Genomic DNA, 19,626 nt, shown 5'->3' on the forward strand with positions numbered 1-19,626 from the left:
CCTGGAAACTGAGGGCTGTATATCTTGAAAGGACCTGTGGAGGGTCACTAATCACAGGGGGAGCCACTGCGTTCTCTCCTGTGATAGACATGCTTTCTAATGAGGTGTAAGTGATGCACTTACCTACACTATGGGTTTTCTTACTGATCCCTTGCTAAGAGTTATAGTCAGGGTGTGCTAGGCCCTTTCTATTACAACAGCTGGTTCAGTAGAACTCAGAATATTTCTGAACTTGTTATATGTACCTATGGTACCTTATGTGATCTTTCAAATGATATCTCAAGATTATATTTGGTAAAAACATCTGAAAGAGACACGTTAGTGATAGATTCCTTACCTTAGAATATCCCCAGGCGTCAGACTGGATTCGGAAACTTTTGCGTAGCAGTACCCTTGCGCGTCGGTGGGAGTCTGCGGCTCCGAGTCCGTCGTCGGCGTCATGGGTGCCTTGATGACGTCGTCGGAGTACTTAGACGCCGCCTCCGCGTGCTGACGTCAGTTCTTCTTTTTTCCGTGCCAGCAGCGCAGATCCGGAAAAAGTGGTACCTTAGTCACTTTTTGACTAACCCTTTTTTGTTTTTTTGATCTTCCATTTTTCGAGTCTTCGACTCTGATCGTGCCGATAGGGAAATGCCTGGTTTCAAGCCCTGTGAAGATTGCAATCGACTGATGTCGGTCACGGATCCTCACCGTCGGTGTCTCCACTGTTTCGGCGTCGACCACGACGACAAGACCTGCCTCGACTGCCGGCCCTTACTTCGAAAGCTAGACGGAAGCGGTCCCGTAAGCGACTCGAACTCCGGCAGTCGGCCCCACGCCGAGAGAGGTCCCGGTCCGGACGGAGGTCGAGGGACCGGTCGCGGGAGCGGAACCATCATAGCTCCGGGAGTCGACATCACTCCTCAGGGTCGAAGTCGTCAGGTAAGCACAAGAAGTCGAAGAGACGTCATCGCTCTTCCGACTCCCCCCGACGCGGCCGGGGGTTCAGGTGGCACCGCCCGCGCGGCTCCGTCTGAGTCGCAGGCGTCGCGTCCGGCTTCATACCCTCCGGTCCCTGGGTCTAACGCGACGCCGGGGGTGATCGAGCGGTTCCTCATGGCCATGAGGTCCCTCTCTCCCCCGACGGGTTCCGCAGCGCCTTCGGGCCCAGCGGCCCCGTCTGGGGGTCCTAGCGGGTCAGGGGCTTCAACGCCGTTGGGTGCTTCAGCCCCATTGCCGCCGGCGCCCCGCTGGATCTGTTTCCAGGTCGTCGCCGGTGGATTTAACTACCTCCCCGGCACCGACCCCACAAGTGTCACCTCCGGCCCGTCCTCGGGCGGCGCCGTCCCCGACTCCTCCCTCAACCCGGTTGTATTGTATTGTATTGTGGTATACTTATAGAGTGCAGCCTGTCACCACCAAGGGCATCCTGGCGCTTTGAACCCTGATCTAACAGCAACTTCAGCAACTAGCCTATCCTCGGGAAGAGGTGAGTTTTCAACGCCTTTCTGAAGGCTGGGAGAGCCTCAAGGCTCCTAAGGGATAGTGGCAGAGAGTTCCAGAGTTTGGCCGCCGCTACTCTGAACGATCGGCCACCCATCCTCACTCTCTGGAAGCGCGGAACTACTAACAGCTTGGATGACGAGGAGCGTAAGGCTCGAGCTGGAAGATACCAAGCAAACATTCTCCGCAGCGGGATAGGTCCCAAGCCATGAATAGCTCTGAACACTATGCATGCGGCTTTGTAGCGGACGCGAAGGTGAATCGGCAGCCAATGGAGTTCCTGTAGTGCTGCTGTAGCCGAGCTGTAGTAGGGGCGGGACAGAGCGAGTTTGGCCGCCAGATTCTGTACCCTTTGGAGCTTGCCCAGTAGTGTTACAGGGGCATCCAATAGTAGTGCGTTGCAGTAGTCGAGTCGACTTAAAATAGTGCTCCGCACTACTTCGGATCTGGCTTGCTCAGGAAGGAGAGGTAAAACCTTGCGCAACATCCGGATGAGCATCATGCACGTGGACGTGGTCTTGTTTACGTGCAGATCCAGCTGTAAATTAGGCCCAAAAGTGACCCCCAGATTACGCGCCGAGTGTGTGGCTGACACCGTCTCGGAGAAGGACGGGGGCCAGAAGTCGTCTGGGAGGTCCCTGGGAATTCGGTCACCGGAACAATGCAGAACCTCAGTTTTGGTACCGTTGAACTGTAGCGAGTTCAAACGGAGCCAGTCCGCTGTGGCCTGCATACATCGGTGAAAAGTCTCCAGTGGGACCGCATCCTGTCCCTCCAGCGAAAAGACCAGCTGGGTATCATCTGCATAGTTAAATGCAGAGATCCCAAAGGATTTAATAAGATGGACTAGTGGGCGGAGGTAAATGTTAAAGAGTATAGGGCTGATGGCTGAGCCCTGCGGTACTCCTTGTCCTACTCTCCGCTCCTCTGAACTGAAGGGAGGGAGCGACACACGTTGTTGACGATTATCCAAGTAGGAAATTAGCCAGTCCCTAGCCTTGTCTTTAACTCCACACTCTTCCAGCCTCGCTATCAAGGTTGGATGGCTGACCGTATTGAACGCGGCCGACATGTCGAGCAGCACTAAAAAGGCTGCCCGACCACTGTCGACTCGCGCCAGCAGATTGTCAAGCACGGTCACTAACGCGGATTCCGTCCCATGAGCTGGGCGGAAGCCAAATTGCGTCTCATCCAGCCAGGTGTTTCGTTCCAAGAAGCCGGATAGAGTGCGGTTCAGACGCCGTTTGGTGAGTTCACTTTCCATGAACCGGCCCCATCCTTTACTGAACCGGAGTACCAGGTGATGGGTGATGAGGAGGATTGGGAGGGGTCTGAGGACCCTCTGACACGTGAGACCCAGTCTTATGAGGACTGGGCAGGTGAACTTGGGGAAGCCAGTGGTTTAGACACTTCGCCTGCCACTGGCTTTGTCTCCCCTCCTAGCGTGGCTACGGAGGAGGGGGTAACCTATAATGTGGTGTTGATGAGGGCAGCCAAGGCCTTGGGCCTTGAGCTCCCCGTCGCGGCCGTGAGTACTAACCTCCTCACCGAGGTCCTTAAGCCGCAGTCATGCTCAGCCGAGCCTCTGCTGCCGTTTAACGAGGCCTTAACGGACGTTCTTTTGGGCACTTGGTCCAAGCCCGCTACGGGTTCGCCCGTAGATAGGAACGTGGCCAGACGCCTCCGCCCGGCCCCGGGTGACCCATGTTTCCTGTCCACCCACCCCACCCCTGAGAGCCTGGTCATCCAGGCCTCCAATTCCCAAACCGCATTCCCTTCGGCTCCGCCGGACAAGGAATCCAAGAGGTATGAGCAGAATGTCAAAAAGATCTTCTCATCCCTTAGTCTGGGACTGCGGTCTTCCAACACTGCATGCCTCTTGGGCCCCTACTCTCTGTGGGATACAGTTGCGGAAGTGCTGCCTGAGTGTCCGTTGGAGGTACGGGCCAAACTCGGCCAAGCTCTTGTAGAAGGCTGGGATGCAGCCAGATATTCTATCCGCTGTGGACTGGATACCACCGACTCACTGGGTAGAGCGATGGCAACGACGGTGGCGGTCAGACGCCACGCCTGGTTGAGGTCAGCCAACTTCTCGGCTGATGTCCAGAACACACTTGTGGACATGCCGTTCGATGGCCGTCGCCTCTTTGGCGACAAGGCAGACCATGCGCTTGAGTGTTTTAAGGACTCCAGGGCTACGGCCAAGTCCTTGGGCCTCTCGGCCCCACTCCAGCTATCGGCTGCCTTTCACTCCTTTCGTGGCCACGGAAGGGGTGCACCCACACGTGCTGCCAGTCACGCTCCGCAGGGTAATACCCAACGCGGTGGTGGCCGTGGAAACCGCCGTGGCGGCGGTCGGGGACAACAGCGAGGTCAGGCCACACCTTCCCCCGCAGCATCCGCCTCAAAACCCTCCTAGTCCGTGCTTTCAGGCCCATGTGATGCCAGTGGGTGGCAGGGTTCGCCATCACCACTCCTACTGGCGCACTGTCACGTCGGACAGGTGGGTGCTGCAGATCGTCCGAATGGGCTACTCCCTCCCCTTCGAGGCGACTCCTCCAGCCATGCCACCGCAGAACCACCGTGTATCGGGGGATCATTTGCGACTTCTGCAGGAGGAAGTTTCGACCCTCTTGGCCAAGGGGGCCATCGAGCGCGTTCCTGGGCCAGAAGTAGGGTGTGGTTGCTACTCCCACTACTTTCTGGTACCCAAGAAGGGCAAAGGGGGCCTACGCCCTGTCTTGGAACTAAAGAACGTCAACGGCTTCCTCCGGAAGAAGTTCAAAATGCTGACACTGGCTCAGGTCCTAGCTGCCCTGGACCCAGGAGACTGGATGGTAGCGCTGGACTTGCAGGATGCTTATTTCCACATCCCCGTCCTTCCGGCCCACCGGCGCTACCTGCGGTTCACAGTTGGACAAGAGCACTTCACTTTCAGTACACCGTGCTCTCCTTCGGCCTTACCAGCGCCCCACGGGTGTTCACAAAGGTGATGGCGGTGGTCGCAGCTCATCTGCGAAGGTTAGGGGTTTGTCTTCCACTACCTCGACGACTGGTTGTTGAAAGCGGGCTCGCCCCAGGCAGTAGTCAGCCACCTCCAGACGACGGCAGACCTCCTGCACCAGCTGGGGTTCTCCATCAATGTGAATTAGTCACACCTGTGCCCCTCTCAGAAGCTCCTCTTCATCGGAGCGGTTCTAGACTCAGCGCAGTTTCGGGTTTATCTGCCCGAACAGCGGGTCCGGAATATTCAGGCTCTGATTCCCATCTTTCAGCCGTTATCCCGGATCTCGGTCAGGTTGACGCTGCGGCTTCTGGGGCTGATGGCCTCCTGCATCCTACTGGTGCATCACGCCAGGTGGCGGATGCGGGCTCTGCAGTGGGACCTGAAGTTTTAGTGGGCCCAGCATCAGGGCAACCTATCCGACCACGTCCTGATATCGGAGGGCACTGCGAGACAGCTGCAGTGGTGGCTCACGGACCGCGATTGGGTCTGCGGCAGATCCCTCTCCCTTCCCCAACCGGAGCACGTAGTTGTGACGGACGCGTCCCTCCAGGGCTGGGGAGGCCACATGGGAGAGGCGGAGATCAGAGGCCTCTGGTCTCCGGCGGAGTCCCGGCTCCATATCAACCTTTTGGAGCTGCGGGCGATTTTGTCTAGCACTGAAGGCATTCCTCCCCTCTGTCCGGGGGAGTGTAGTGCAGGTGTTCACGGACACCACCGCCATGTGGTACTGCAACAAACAGGGCGGGGTGGGGTCGTGGACCCTCTGCCAGGAGGCTCTGCGCCTCTGGCAATGGCTGGAACATCAGGACGTGACCCTGATGGTTCAACACCTGGCAGGTTTCCTGAACGCCAGGGCGGACGAACTCAGCCGCCGGTGCATGATGGATCACGAATGGCGTCTGAACTCGGACGTAGAGCAAGGTCTCTTTCTGCAGTGGGGAGAGCCTTGGTTAGATCTATTCGCCACCGAAGAGAACGCGCAATGTTATCAGTTCTGCGCGTTGGAATTTCCAAGGCGGCACTTGCTCAGAGACATTTTTTAGTCGCGAGTGGAGTTGCGGTCTGTTGTACGCCTTTCCCTCTATACCACTTCGGCCCAGAGTGCTGAAGATCATGCGCGACCGGGCCCAAGTCATCCTTGTGGCTCCGGACTGGGCACGAAGGTACTGGTATCCCGAGCTACTCAGTATGTCAGTCGATTCCCCGGTTTGTCTGCCTCTTCAGGAGGACCTTCTGTCGCAGGAGCAGGGGACGGTCCTCCACCCGAACCTGTCCAGTCTCCACCTCCATGCTTGGAGATTGAGCGGCGACAGTTGAGGCCATTTGACTTGCGTCCTGAAGTCTGTAACATCATTCTGGCAGCCAGGCGTCCCTCCACAAAGTCGGTATACGCCTGCAGGTGGAACAGATTTGTGCATGGTGCACAGCAAAGGCTGTGGATCCTCTCTCTGCCCCTCTTTCTGAGGTTCTTCTCTTCCTTCTTTCTCTTGCCCAGCAGGGCTCTGCTCTGGGCACTATCAAGGGCTATCTTTCTGCCCTTTCAGCCTTCTTAAGGCTGCCTGATCAACCATCTTTGTTCAAGTCCCCTATTGTAACTCGATTCCTAAAAGGCATCACACACACATTTCCACCTGTTCCGTTTGTGATGCCTCAGTGGGACTTGAACCTTGTACTTACATTTATGGTGTGCGCTCCCTTTGAGCCACTTCACAACTGTCCTCTCCGCCTTCTTACACTGAAGACTGCTTTCCTGGTTCCCATCACCTCTGCCAGGAGAGTGAGTAAAGAGCAGGCCCTCTCTTGTACTCCTCCTTTCCTTTCTGTCCATCCAGACAAGGTTGTGTTGCGTACTAAGCCATCTTTCCTGCCCAAGGTTGTCACAGCCTTCCACATCGGGCAGTCCATCACTTTGCCAACCTTCTTTCCGCCACCGCACCCCTCTAAAGAGGAAGAGCGGCTCCACCGTCTGGACCCAAAACATGCGCTCTCATTCTGCTTGGATCGCACATGCCAGTTCTGGGTGGATGACCAACTCTTTGTTGGCTACGTGGGCGCTAAGAAGGGGAAGGCGGTACATAAGAGGACCATCTCCCGATGGATCATGTTATGTATCCAGGCATGCTACTATTTGGATAGAAATGAGCCCCCTGTTGGATTGCGGGCTCACTCCACCCGAGCCACGGTGACAACTGCCCTGGCCGGGCAGTGCCGTTGCAGGACATTTGCCAAGCAGCTACGTGGGCCTCACTGAACACGTTCGCAGACACTACTGCCTGGACAGTCCAGTCCGGAGGGATGACTTCTTTGGCCGTTCCGTCCTCCAGGACTTTCTGGTGTGATTATTGGTTCGCAGACCCACCACCGGGGTTGGTATTGCTCGGGTATCTATTCTAAGGTAAGAATCTATCACCAACGTGTCTCTTTCGGATGCACAAGTTACTACTTGTGTAACAATATATCTGTAAGAGACATTAGTTAGTGATAGATTCCTTACCGACGCACCCATCCTCTCCGTTCTGCGAACCGATATCTAGGGTTAAGGTCATCCCCTTTCAGGGCCCTAGTTTCATGGCACCAGTGTTTGTTTTTATCATGGCTCTGCGTTTCTGGCGCGGAGAAGCTGTGTATAAGAACTGACGTCAGCACGCGGAGGCGGCGTCTAAGTACTCCGATGTCATCGCAGCACGGACGCGGAGCCGCGGACGACGCCTACCGACATGCATGGGTACTGCTACGCAAAAAAATTCCGGATCCAGTCTGACGCCTGGGGATATTCTATGGTAAGGAATCTATCACTAACTAATGTCTCGCGCTTCGTGCCCATATATACATTACGTGGCCAATTCTTACACTAACCCGATTTAGTTGGTCAGGATTTTCTGCTTTCCATCAGTGGTTGTCAGGGGGTATTATCTTTACGCTGCTACTACGTTCTGCAATGCTAATTTGTTTTGTGGGGGTGGGGTTGTTTATCCTCGTCAAGATGCTGTTATTCGATAAAAATGTTACAACATGTTAACCTGCGCTATCTTTTTGGACATTTTTCAAAAGTTCGGACAGACCTTCTCATAGGGATTTACAGGTGAGGTTCAGCCGCCGTGCTTTAATAAAGGGATTTGTTTTGGTATGCTCTCACAGTACGGCAAAAATTATCTATACGAGTCAAGCTTTAGGCTGGGCCAGGAGGGCTGGTAATATCTGTAATCGCATGATATTCTATTTAGAGTGAGCTTTACAATGCAGTTGCCTATGCCAGATTAAACGCGAATAATGCTAATCTTTAGAAAGGGGGCAGTTGCCTTGTATATAGCACTGGCGTATTTCTTTTGCTAGTTTTAATCACGGTCCCTGTATATAATTTGCATTTCCAGCTGAGGTTCACTTGGCATGTCGATGCCACATGATCCCTCTGTGAGAAAAAGTTAATGGGATTACTGATCTGACTTTAAATATTGCGCTCAGCTTGAGAACAATTTTGCACCTCAGATTTTGAGACTACCCTTTACCTCTTTTATACTTTTACTAGTGATATGCCTGTATTCTAGACAGATTTTCGTATTTCCATTTTACAATCTTATACTCTCTTACTTGATGGTTTCCCCTGTGCCGCTGGGCAACAATGGATGGGGAACGAAGAATGCCCAGCTCGATTTGTGGGCATAAAGTAACCCATCTGTAATTCCTCGCAATGCATGCGCCAAAGTCCCCCCTCGTTTACTCTATCTCTAGATACGTGAACCGTCAAGGATACCAGTGTGCTTACGTACTTGCACTGGCCGTCCGGTCCCTGTATCCTGTACTTCTCAGTCCTGCTCACCCAGAGAGGCTGGACGCTGAATGAAATGAGTTTAAATACACTTTCAGTCTCCATAAGAGTCACGTAATCCTAGAGTGCGTCTCTATGGTCAGTCATGTGATCTTTTACCCCGTCACAGAATACTGAGCTTCGATCCCCTGGTGTTGGTCTACTAAATTGTATGTTTGCTCATTTGCCTTCAGGGTGCTATGCTGTGTATTTTAGTTTCAGCGAGAGGCGAATTCTTTTGCTTTAACAGGGTGGGTTCACTCAGCCATAAATTATTTTGTATGTTGAAAAATATCGATTTCTACTTCTCTGTTGATATCTTGGAGAGCATTCTTTGTTGTCTAAGTTCCGCATGTGAGAACACCCATCCTCTGTTCGGTTGAAAATCTAGGCACCTTCAAAATGTGGCTTCTCATCAATTATTTTAAAGGTTGCCAGTAGTTATTAATGCACTATATGCAAAACAGGGTTGAGAAGCGGATATGTGTGTGAGAAGCATAAACAAGCAAGGCGGCACGAAATCTCGCCACTCTCCATAGAAGCTCAGGTCTTATGGGAATGGACCATAGGTCACAGAATCTGCTTACGAGCAGATCATGCCCCGGGAAGTCAGAACATGATTGCGGACACACTACTCAGGCTGAAAACATCATGCCATGAATGGGAGATTCACTACCAAACGCTGCAGGACATATTTCGGATCTGGGGAACACAGAACTTGAACCTGTTTGCATCTTCCCAGAACTGCAAATACCTGTACTATGCAAGTTGCCATCTCCAACAGGGGTCATGGGGGAATGCCTTTTCGATTGCATGGTACACCATCTTTGCCCACACCTTTCCTCCCATTCCTCTTCTCCCAAGAGTTCTGAGGAAGATAAAGACCGAACCATGCAAGTTGATACTCATCGCTCCGGCGTGGCCATGTTCGCACTAGTACACAGAACTGCTTCTTCTATCGCAGGTTCCACAACTTTGACTTCCAGTATTTCTCAATCTTCTGACCATGACCAAGGGACAGATTTTAGACCCTGATCTCACGAACCTGCGTTTGTCGGCATGGTTTCTGAATAAAATAAGTTTCAATACCTGAACATTTCTAGTGAGTGTAGAGATGTGCTAGCCAAGGAACAGGCGGAGAGTACCAACAAGATATACCACCTCAAATGGAAGCGTTTCTGCATCTAGTATCAAGAGGGGAATACACCCACTGTCATCCTCTCCTTAGCAAGTCTTACCTTACCTCTTATAGCTAGCAAAATCGGGCTTGGTGCATAGGTCAATAAAGGTTCATTTAGCAGCCATTTCCTGATATAAAAGAGCACCTTCCTCTCCTCCTCTGTGGTCCTCTAGAGTAATAGGAGAATTCCTCAAAGGACTGTTTCAGATATTTCCTCCTGTAAGGCCTCCACCTCCAACTTGGAAGTTGAACGCTGTCCTCCAGCAATTAATGAAACCCCCTTTCGAACCAATTCACAAAGCGGATATAAAGTTCCTATCTGATAGACTACTACCCGTAGATTCCTTCCCGTAGAATTATCCCCAGCATGAGACTGGATCCGGAAACTTTTTGCCACAGCATCCCTGTGCGCCGTGGGGATGGCATCCCAGCGTCGTCCGCGAAAGTGACGTCAGCGAGTTCACATAAGTCCCACCCCAGCGCGCCTATGTCAGTTTTTTCCTTATCGCATGCAACGCAGATCCGGTCTCTGTTCGGGCCCCTTTTTCTTTCATTATTGTGTTCTATTTTGGTGGAACAGTGTGCGAATGCCTTCCGGCTTCAAAACTTGCACATCGTGTGGGCATCTTATGTCAGCAACAGACTCACCTCATTTGCATGTGGTGTTTAGGGGACGATCACTGCACCAATGACTGAGAGGCGTACCAACAGCTAAAGCCGAAGTCGCGGCAGGAGCGCCGGATGCAACTGCTCTCTGTGCGTATTTCAATGTCATTTTTATCCCCTCATTTACCTTCAGGGTACGTTTTCAGAAGTGGTCGTCGTCCGCAACCTTATCCCTCTCTGATGTCGTGAGAGTGGCGCTCCTCGGTGGGTAAGTGTCGCAGCTTGTCCCCAGGGGCTGGTGTTCGGCCTTCTGGGGGCGTGGAATCTCCGCAGGTGATGCGGCCCGCTTGTCGCCCTCCTATCCACCATATCCCGGTGAAAGGGCGTCAAGAGTCCAGATGGAGACATACGCTTTGCAGGCCTTGTTGGCGTCTCCTCCTTCCTCTCCTGGGGCGTCAGCGGATCCCTTGCATTGTGCTGGGCCCTCCGCTGCGCCGCCGCCGGCTCCTGCGCTGACTGGCTCTGCTCTAGGCTTGGAGGATGTGGTGCGGCTCTTCGGGGGGGGTCCCTCCTTCAGACCATGTCGCCTCTGCCTCGCCGCAAACTCCTGTGGAGTCCCTCTGGTGACGCGGGAGGTCGCCGGGACTTGGGTGGCATCCCTAAGCCCCGCTCGGCCCTCTGGACAGGCGGCGTCCTCGGCTGAGCTGACGTCGCCACGGCGCCGGCACCTGCTGGACCTGTCACAGGGGTCAGTGGACCCTCTGCGTCCCACTCTGGATCGAGGCTGGACAGGGACCCCACGTCCTCCTCCGGGCCTAGCTCGTCCCCTCCACACAGGCGGCTGCCTCGTCGGAGGGCAAACGGGAGGTTGAATCAGCCCTGGCGCACCGCATGGGTCGGCGGTCCACCTTCGTCACATTGTGGGCCGAGGCTGGTGGAGGGCTTCGTGTCACTCCCCTGATCCTTCTCATTCCTCCACGTTGGAGGTCGAGTCGGCGCCGTTCGCGCGGTGCCCCTTGGCCACTCTGTTCTGTGACTTCAAGGAGCCCTGTCCGGCGTCTCCTTTGGCGCCGGATGGTGATGCCGTCGGTCCTCGGGCGGCGGACTCTACGGCACCAGACAGGCGCTGAGTCACAAATTTGTCCTCGGACGCTCCTTCTCCGGAGGTTGGGTGCCTACTGGTGTCATCCGCCCCGGAGACATGCCGCCGCGTGGTCCACTTTTGCGGACTGCTTTTCCCTCCCTGCCACCACTGTTGTCTTCACCGTCCCGGGGGGCCCACTGGTTGGACGCTTGGGGGCGCCACATGTTTGCCTCGACTAGCGCTGCCGTTAGGGCTCTTAACGCCTTACTTGTGCTAGCTAGGGCCTCCTCTTGTTTGTGGGACTTGGCAGAGACCTTGGGATCCGCCACTTCACAGGAGACTGTTCAGGTGGACTTACGGCATCATGCCCTGGATGGCTGGTAGCTTGCGGCGTTTATTCTCAGCTCTGCTCTGGACATCTCGGAGGAGCTGGGCCAAGCCATGGCCTCCTCAGTTGCCCTCCGCTGCCATGCTTGGCTTCGGGACAGCGTGTTCCCCGTAAATGTTCGGGAGCGGCTGATTGATATTCCGTTCTATGGCACCCTGTTATGCCCAGGCAGACTCCGCCGTCCAGAGGTTCTTGGCAGGGCTGCGTCCTCCTCCTTCTCTGTGACTGTTGAGTTGATCTGGTTCTGGAACAACTTCTGGGCTGGTTGCCCTTGCTGGGGGGTAGTGGTAGCTGTTTTATAGCTTGCGCTCTGCTAGGGAGTTATGGCCGCCTTCGAGCCCCTGCTCCCCATGGCGTTATGTATGTTGCAGATGCTCTTTAGGCCGTGTGCGCGGACACCTGGTAGTGGCGTGTCCGGACGCTCCCTCGCCTTCCTGCTCTGTCTTGGAGGCTGGGACGATTTTGTGTTTCTTCCTTTGTCAGGCATCGGCTGCCCGGTTTTCCTGGACTCTGGGCTGTTCTTCCTGCTTCTGACAGTTATTACTGCTGGCGTGGCTCTGTCTGGCTGTTGCCTCCCGTTTATGGTGGGCTAGCCTTCTTTCGCCTAGTTTCCTTGGGCCCTCTAGGCTGCTGCTTCTTCCTCTTCCTTGCTCTGGCATTGGATGGAAGCTCTGTTGCCTTGTCGGGCGTGGGGTGCTTCGGCCGCCCTGCCCTTGTCCTTGGTTCCTCGGTTGTGAGTGAACGGGCTTCTTTCAATCCTTCTTCCCACGTGCTCTGCTTGTGGCGTTGCCCCCCCCTTTCCTTGCCTGGGAGGACGGGGATTTTCGCCCTGTCCATTGGTCTAGGCCCCTGTGGGCCTCCCTGCTATGTCCAGGCTGGTGGGTGTCACTCCGCAGGCCCTCCTTTTCTGTCGGTATGGCTAGGATATCTATTCTACAGGAAGGAATCTGTGGCTAGTAGTCTCTATCAGATGTATGAGTTACTTACCTCTGGTAACAATGTATCTGGTAGAGACGATTCTAGCCGCAGATTCCTTCACGACCCGCCCTTCCTCGCCGTTCTGCTAGGACACTTGGCCTGCCCTTCTGCACTCTCCTCCTGGTGGATGGCTTGAGTGTGTGTTCTTTCGCTCTTGGATGAGCTTTTATCTTGCATTTGTTCCTTCCTCTAGGCACGATTGAGGCTGGATCTATAGGTACCTTGGACTCCTATGCTCTGGCTGCTCCAGGACTGGGGCTGGTCTTCTTTTGTCCCTCCCTCTTGTTTCTGAAGGTCCTGGCTCCTCTGCTTCTCTCCGGGCTTGGGTTATTAGGCCGTGCCCTGCCCTGGTTCCCTTGGGGTGGGGGTGGGGGAGGGGGTGGGGGGGGAGGAGGGTAGTCTCACTGTGTGTTGGGGTTGCCTTGGAGGTCTGTTGTTCCCTGTTTGTCTTGGAACTGGTTTCCCTTCATGGGTCTAGGTTGGGGTTGTGTTCCCGCTGCTGTTGTCATGACATTTGGCATATGTTCTTTGTCTTAGGGGGGTGCTGCTTTCCTGACTGGCGGGGTGGCGGCTCAGGGCTGTGCTGTCTTCTCCCTTCCCTGCTTTTGGGTACCAGCGTGTTGGCACTGTTCCTTATGGTGTTCACCACCATTTCTTTTTCCTATCTTTTTCGCACACTGTTCCCATGCTTCCACAGTTTCTCTGCTGGCTGCGCGTTGAGGCGCGGAAAAATTCTCCGAAGAAAACTGACGTAGGTGCGCCAGGGTGGGACTTATGTGACCTCGCTGACGTCACGTACGCGGATGACACAGGGGCGGAGTCGTGTGATGCCGGCACGTAGGGATGCTGTGGCAAAAAGTTTCCGGATCCAGTCTCGCGCCTATGGATAATTCTATCGGAAGGAATCTGCGGCTAGAATCGTCTCTACCAGATACATCGTTACCGGAGGTAAGTAACTCGTACGTCAGGGAAATTGGCTTTACTACTTGCCTTGACATCTGCCAGAAGGGTCAGTGTAATTCAGGTCTTTGAAATAGAGGAACTTTTCTTGCAATTCAAAATGGACGGAGCTCTGTTCCTCACAAATCCGAAATTCATTCCCAAGGTTCCCTCTGATTTCCACCTCAACGCACCAGTGGAACTAAAGACTTTCTTCCCGAATCCAACGACCTCGCCAGAGAGGGCTCTGCATTCATTGGATGTCACGCGTTGCTTAAAATGTTATCTACATAACACACAACCTTTCCGCAAGACATCTCAATTATTTGTTGCATACAGTGCTCCAGGAAAAGGTTTCCCACTCTCCAAACAGTGTATATCCAGATTGATTGCAAGTGCCATAAAATGGTGTCATCACAAAGCTAGAAGACCTCTATGTGCAAGGGTCCAAACTCATTCCACGAGGGTGGTGTGGACGTCAGCAGCTTTATTTGTGGGATTGTCGTTTCCAGAGATTTGCCGGTCAGCAACGTGGAAGAGTAGACGCGATTTACCCGGCACTTCTGCCTGGACTCAGCAATCCTATATGACACAGCAGTGGGTCAAGCAGTACTTCGTCATATGTTCCACTAAGGTGAGCCACCCCTGTCTACTCTCCTACCTCTTCTTCTGTATCATATTTCCAAATGTTTAACCTTTTACTATGTTGCAGTCTAAAGAAAGTTTTATGAAATGTTACTGTTATGACTCTCTTTATATTATTGGGTGACTGCAGCAGGTCTTACGAATACATATTCCGGTTAAGCTTTAAAGACTATGGTAAATGTGCTACCAACTGCTTGCTATTCTGATTCAAGCATGTGAATCTATGAAAGTTTCAATATTGGAGTTACTTAGCTGTAACTATAGTTCTCCAGTATTGGAAGCTTTCATAGATTCACATGCGACCCACCCTCCTCCCCGGAAAGTGCTGACTTTCTCTCTGTAAGGTTCTAGAGGGTGACTGATGCTGATTGGTTGGGGCAAAACTTTGGTTTTTCTTTAATAATGACCATGACCGGTTAATAAACTTGACTTTCTAGTCTATACCAATCATGGTACTATTACTTCTACTAAGTCTATTAAAACTATTTTAAGTACCGGGGACTCCCATCATGACGACGGGGAATGATTCAACCTTGTGAATCTATGAAAGGTTCCAATACTGGAGAATTATAGTTACAGCTAAGTAAATTGTTTCTTCAGGTCTATAAATGTTTAGATTATTGTGCCGCTACTCCTAGGTCTTATAGTTTTAACAAATGAATCATTGTGTCCTATGACTAAACTTTCTTCAGACATTCCGTGTTCTTTTGAATAGTCCTACAAGCTGTACACAGTATCCCTAGTAAGAGCTTCCACCTATTCTTACCATGGCAAAAACATTTGGTACTGCTACCTTAGCACTATGAACTCTTACTCGCCCGGCATTTTTATCTTCAGTGAGGACATAGAAAGATCCTTTAGGCAATGCTTCAAAACTCACAAAAGTGAAAGTGAATGTTTATTTTTTTCTCTTTCTTTTGTAGCAAGCAAGCAGGAGAGAGTCCATGGCGTTCAGCATTTTAAATACACCAAGGAAAATCGGGGACTCACTTTTACGCCGAGGACTTGGAAGAAAGACATCCACATCCAAGAGCTCTCCCCGTGGAAGCAACAATACTGCTAAAGCCACCTCCTCTAATGTCACCAGTGGAAGGTCTCAGCCAGGCACAAGTAAAAATTCACCCCTCCGTAAATCTCCCAGGATAGCTTCAACAAAGTCCCCGAGAATGCAGAATAAGGTGAGTGATAGCACGCCTCCAGCACAAGAATCTTTCACCCATAGTTCAGTATTTATGGATCTGCTAATTGACATATGAAAATGTTTTCTTTGTTGAATTCAGGAGGTGACATTAATTTATGTAGTTTGTAAAGGTATACCTTTATTCATCTGATAAATGTGCACAAAATATCCCATACATTTAAAATCTTAGTTATATTAATATGGTCCATACAATGGCCAATTACGAAACTGTTAGCTTAGCCTAAGAGGAAATGGCTTCATTTAAGATGTCGGTGCCGAATCATATTCCTATCATGGATCCAGAGCCATCTTTAGTAAGTGCTTATTTAATGGATACTTCTAACTGCATATACCTACCTTTAAAAATCCAGCAGGCAACACACTGTATCCAGAAAGTTTTCAGAGCTGTCCTAATGTGAGCTGTGTACCTCCTTACTGCTCTAGAAATGACAAAGCGGAGCTGCATATAAGCGCCCCCTGCTCACTGACATGCGTTGCTTTCTTTCTCGCCTTCTGGCGCAGATCCAGAGCTCCCTTCCACACTTTGTTAGTTTTCAGAAACCTCCAAACTTTTCCGATTACTGTGTTAGGGAACGACATCCCTCTACTGCAGGAAGCGGGTACTGCTCACACTCCAAGTCGCCGGCACGGACTCCATCCCAAGTCCACTCTATACTTTTAATTTCACGCTGAAAGTCCTGTGGTAAGTCCAAGTGTAAGAAAGTAGGGCTCAGACCCATTCTGCCACATGAATTCGAAGCAGGTGTCAAAATGTCAGTCTTCCTCCTTCAAGGATTCCTACCAAGGAACAGATTCCTCAGTTCATACCAATGTCTCCTGAATTCCAGCATCAAATAGATGCCTTAAAATAGGCCATACTACAACTTCAGTGTGCTTCTAGACCCCTCCCCTCTGGCTCTCCTTTAGTCTCCATGGACCTCAGCGGCCTCCAGTTTGGGTTCTGTTGCCGTCTTGAGACCTGTTACCAAGCCTGTACCGAATCGGTACAGACTTCCACAGCGGCCTCATGATCCACACTGGTTCCTGCCACACAGACAACACCAGTGCTGTGGATAATCTGGTGCAGACACCAGTACTGAACCCCAAATTCGGCTCGAACTGGACTAACATCACGCTAAGAGATGACCAAAGTGAAATCCATCATTCTCATCCAGGGGATACTCATCAATAGTCCTAATCTATGAATAATCCCCGCCCATTTGCGGTATACCGGAGCATATAGAAAATACATATTAATATATATGTGACAAACACATTTGCAGCCTAAAACATTTCCCAACTGGCGAAGCTGATGCAAAATTACATGAATTAGCATACGCACAGTAGAACTCTCCCCACCCTTGAGGATAAAAGAGAGCAGTAAACATTTGCAAGCAGCAATGCTTTATTGCCATAGGAAAACCTGTAATTGCAGGCATTTGCCAGTAGGCTACAGTAGAGTATAAAGAAACAAAGAAAAACTGACACTAGGCCTTTAAGCCCTGAAGGCGACCCCCTGCTCCCATGATGCACCATAGGTGACAGTTGGGTCAGTTCTTTTTCTGGCTCCTTCTGAGGATCCTGGGGCTTGAGCTCTTCAGTTTTTGACTGAAATCGTGATTTTGAGTGATTTTTCTTAAGAAAATTCGACATCTTCTGGTTTTCTAAGGCATCTAAGTTGGTTTTTTGTGGTAACCCACAAAACTTTCCGGTCAGAATGCCTGCTTTGTTCCGGAAATGTCCTTGTGACAAGATGGCTCTGGCTGATCCACATGCAGTGTTTTTTCCATCTGCACACAACCCTGACCAGTGCCACCACTGTCAAAAATTCTCTAGACTAACTCTCGTGACAGGGAAAGGATTAGACCTCATGCCATGCTGGAGAAAGACAAAAGTCACCAAGTGGGTGCTCCTGCAGTTCCTAGGTCTTCTTCTTCAAGCAAACATGGCCAAAAACTGCGACATTCCGCCTCTCCTGCCACCAGAAAGAGGAAGGAAAGATGATCTCCGTCGAGGTCGCCGTCGAAGATGCCCAGACACTCTTTTGGATCACCATCGCGACGTCAAAGGTCTCTGCCGCAGTCACGTAAGTCGGCGTCAAGACGCCACACTTCGGGCTCGAAGTCTGTGGCTGCTACTACCTCCAAGTCTCCGTCAACGACGAGGCTTCCGTCGACGTTGAGGCACTCTCCGCCGCCCCCGAGGGGGACACAGTCGAGAGCGAAAACAGCTTCCAGGTCTCCGCCGGCTGGCGTGCCGCCATAGAGGGGGTCTTCAAGATCCCACCTTCCGACGTCAAGGCGACGCCAGGGAAGGTCGCCGTCGACACGACATCGAAGGTCATCGTCGACACGAGGTCATGGAGGCTCTCTGGCTGATCGACGTCGAGGAGGATCAACGTCTAAGTTACCGGGTCGACGTGGACGATCGCAGTCAAGCACATCACGATGTGGGCGATCGAGGTCGAGAGCATCCAGACCATACTCGACGCCATTGGTCACACAGACGTCTTTGACGTCGAACCTTTAGCCATCGAGGGATCAGGTGATGGTCATTGTGGAGTCCCCTGGTTCCAGGTCTTCAGGAGACAAATCATCCTCTCCTGGATTGAATATCGTCAAGATTTCCCCGGAACCTTCTCCCAGATCTGCGGACAGATCACGCACACCTCATCATCCTCAGGGGGCTGTATCTGGCAGTCACAGTATTCCGGGCTCTGATTACTCCGTCTGCTTCAAGAACCCCAGCCAGACCGTCTAGGTCTCCTCCTCAGAGGCCCCGGGCTTCACCCAGACCAAGATCTCCGGCCAGATCACGCTCTCCAGTGCGGCCAAGGACACCTATCAGGCCAAGACCTTCCCCTAGACCAGGGTTCTCCAAACCTGTCCTGGAGGGCCGGATCCATGCCAGATTTTTAGAATAACTACATGTATCTAAACGGGCATATGCAAAAAATTTGGCATGAATCCGGCCCTCCAGGACCGGTTTGGAGAACCCTGCCATAGACGGCGATCTCCGTTGAGGCATCGATCTAGGTCCAGGCACCGTCACAGCAGGCATCGTGACAGGCCCCATAAGAGGTGGCGCATAAGATCTCCAACGTGGTCATCTTCCACTAGGTCATGGCTCCGAGATTACTCTCCGACCTTCTCTTCTACTCCTCCTTCACGAATCTCGCCAATTGATGACATTACGACTTTCTCAGATGTTCTTGGCAGGGGAGCAAAGAAGCTCAATATTACGCTTCATACCCCAGTGGTATCCACTTTTGTGGTTTTTGATACCCTTCATCATCGCACAGCGCCCAGACCTCTGCTGCCCCTGGTTCCTGGCTTCCTTGAACCGGCTATGGCTACTTTCCTCACACCGGCGGTGGTGGTGGTGTCTGTTCCATCTAGGATAGCCAAGAAGTACAAGGCTCTGGCGGAGGATCCCTTGTTCCGCAGATCTGATCCGCCCGCGGACTCTATAATTGTGGCGGCTGCCATGAAATCCCATTCGGCCTCTACCTCCTCCTCGGTGCCACCTGAAAAAGACAGCAAAACTCATGGACTCGTTTGGCAGAAAGGTTTGCAACACCTCCGCTTCCTATATGAAGGTATCCAATGCCTCTTCCTTACTTGGAAGGTACGACAGGTCCCTCTGAGACTCCCTGACTCGCTTTACAGAAAAGCTTCCTAAGGAAGATCGACAGGACTTTGTTGAAATTCTTCAGGAAGGAGAGATCGTAGCCAACCAGGTCATCAGCGCTGCAGTAGATGTCTCTGACCTTGCGGCCCATGTCTACTCCCATGGAATTTGCTCATCGTTCGGCCTGGCTCCGCCTTACAGGACTTAAGCTGGATGCACAGAAAAAGATACTGAATCTCCCCTTCAATGGTGCCTCTCTTATCGGGGCACATTCTGACGACGAAATGTCCAAAATGAAAGCGGAAATGGACACTGTCAAGGCTGTGGGCCTAGAAACGCGTAAAGAATTCAAGAAGCGCTTTCGCCAGGGAGACAGGTTGTTTCAGCAGAGGGTATAAACCCCTCAGTGGACATCCCAGCCTCAGCAGAAAACGCAGTTCCAGCAGCGACGTCCTGGCAGCAGCAAAAATAACAAGCAGCAGTCTGCCTCCAAGCAGCCTCCTAAGCTCTGAGCCGATTCTTCCTCCACAACTATTTGCCATTCCGGTGGGAGGGATTGTTTCTCATCATCTGGCAGAGTGGAAATCCTTAAAGGACAGATGGGTGCTGAATATTGTGCAGCATGGTTACTTGCTGAGGTTCAAGTGTCCCCCTCCGCAAGTCTTCCTTCAAGCAAAGCACCTTCCCCGATTCCACAGTCAG

The 19,626-nt window shown here is 52.2% G+C and overlaps 1 protein-coding gene across 1 annotated transcript in view; it reads left to right on the forward strand.

The window, feature by feature from the left end:
• Positions 1-19,626, forward strand: part of LOC147665963 (nuclear mitotic apparatus protein 1-like) — a 115,423-nt gene that overhangs the window by 74,516 nt on the left and 21,281 nt on the right. Inside the window, exon 3 of the mRNA XM_086949373.1 lies at positions 15,038-15,292. Within this exon, the coding sequence (XP_086805499.1) occupies positions 15,038-15,292 (255 nt within the window). The remainder of the gene's footprint in view (positions 1-15,037; positions 15,293-19,626) is intronic.

The sequence above is a fragment of the Lissotriton vulgaris genome, unplaced genomic scaffold (assembly GCF_964263255.1).
Source record: "Lissotriton vulgaris unplaced genomic scaffold, aLisVul1.2 SCAFFOLD_1529, whole genome shotgun sequence".
In the NCBI taxonomy this organism is placed as follows: domain Eukaryota; kingdom Metazoa; phylum Chordata; class Amphibia; order Caudata; family Salamandridae; genus Lissotriton; species Lissotriton vulgaris.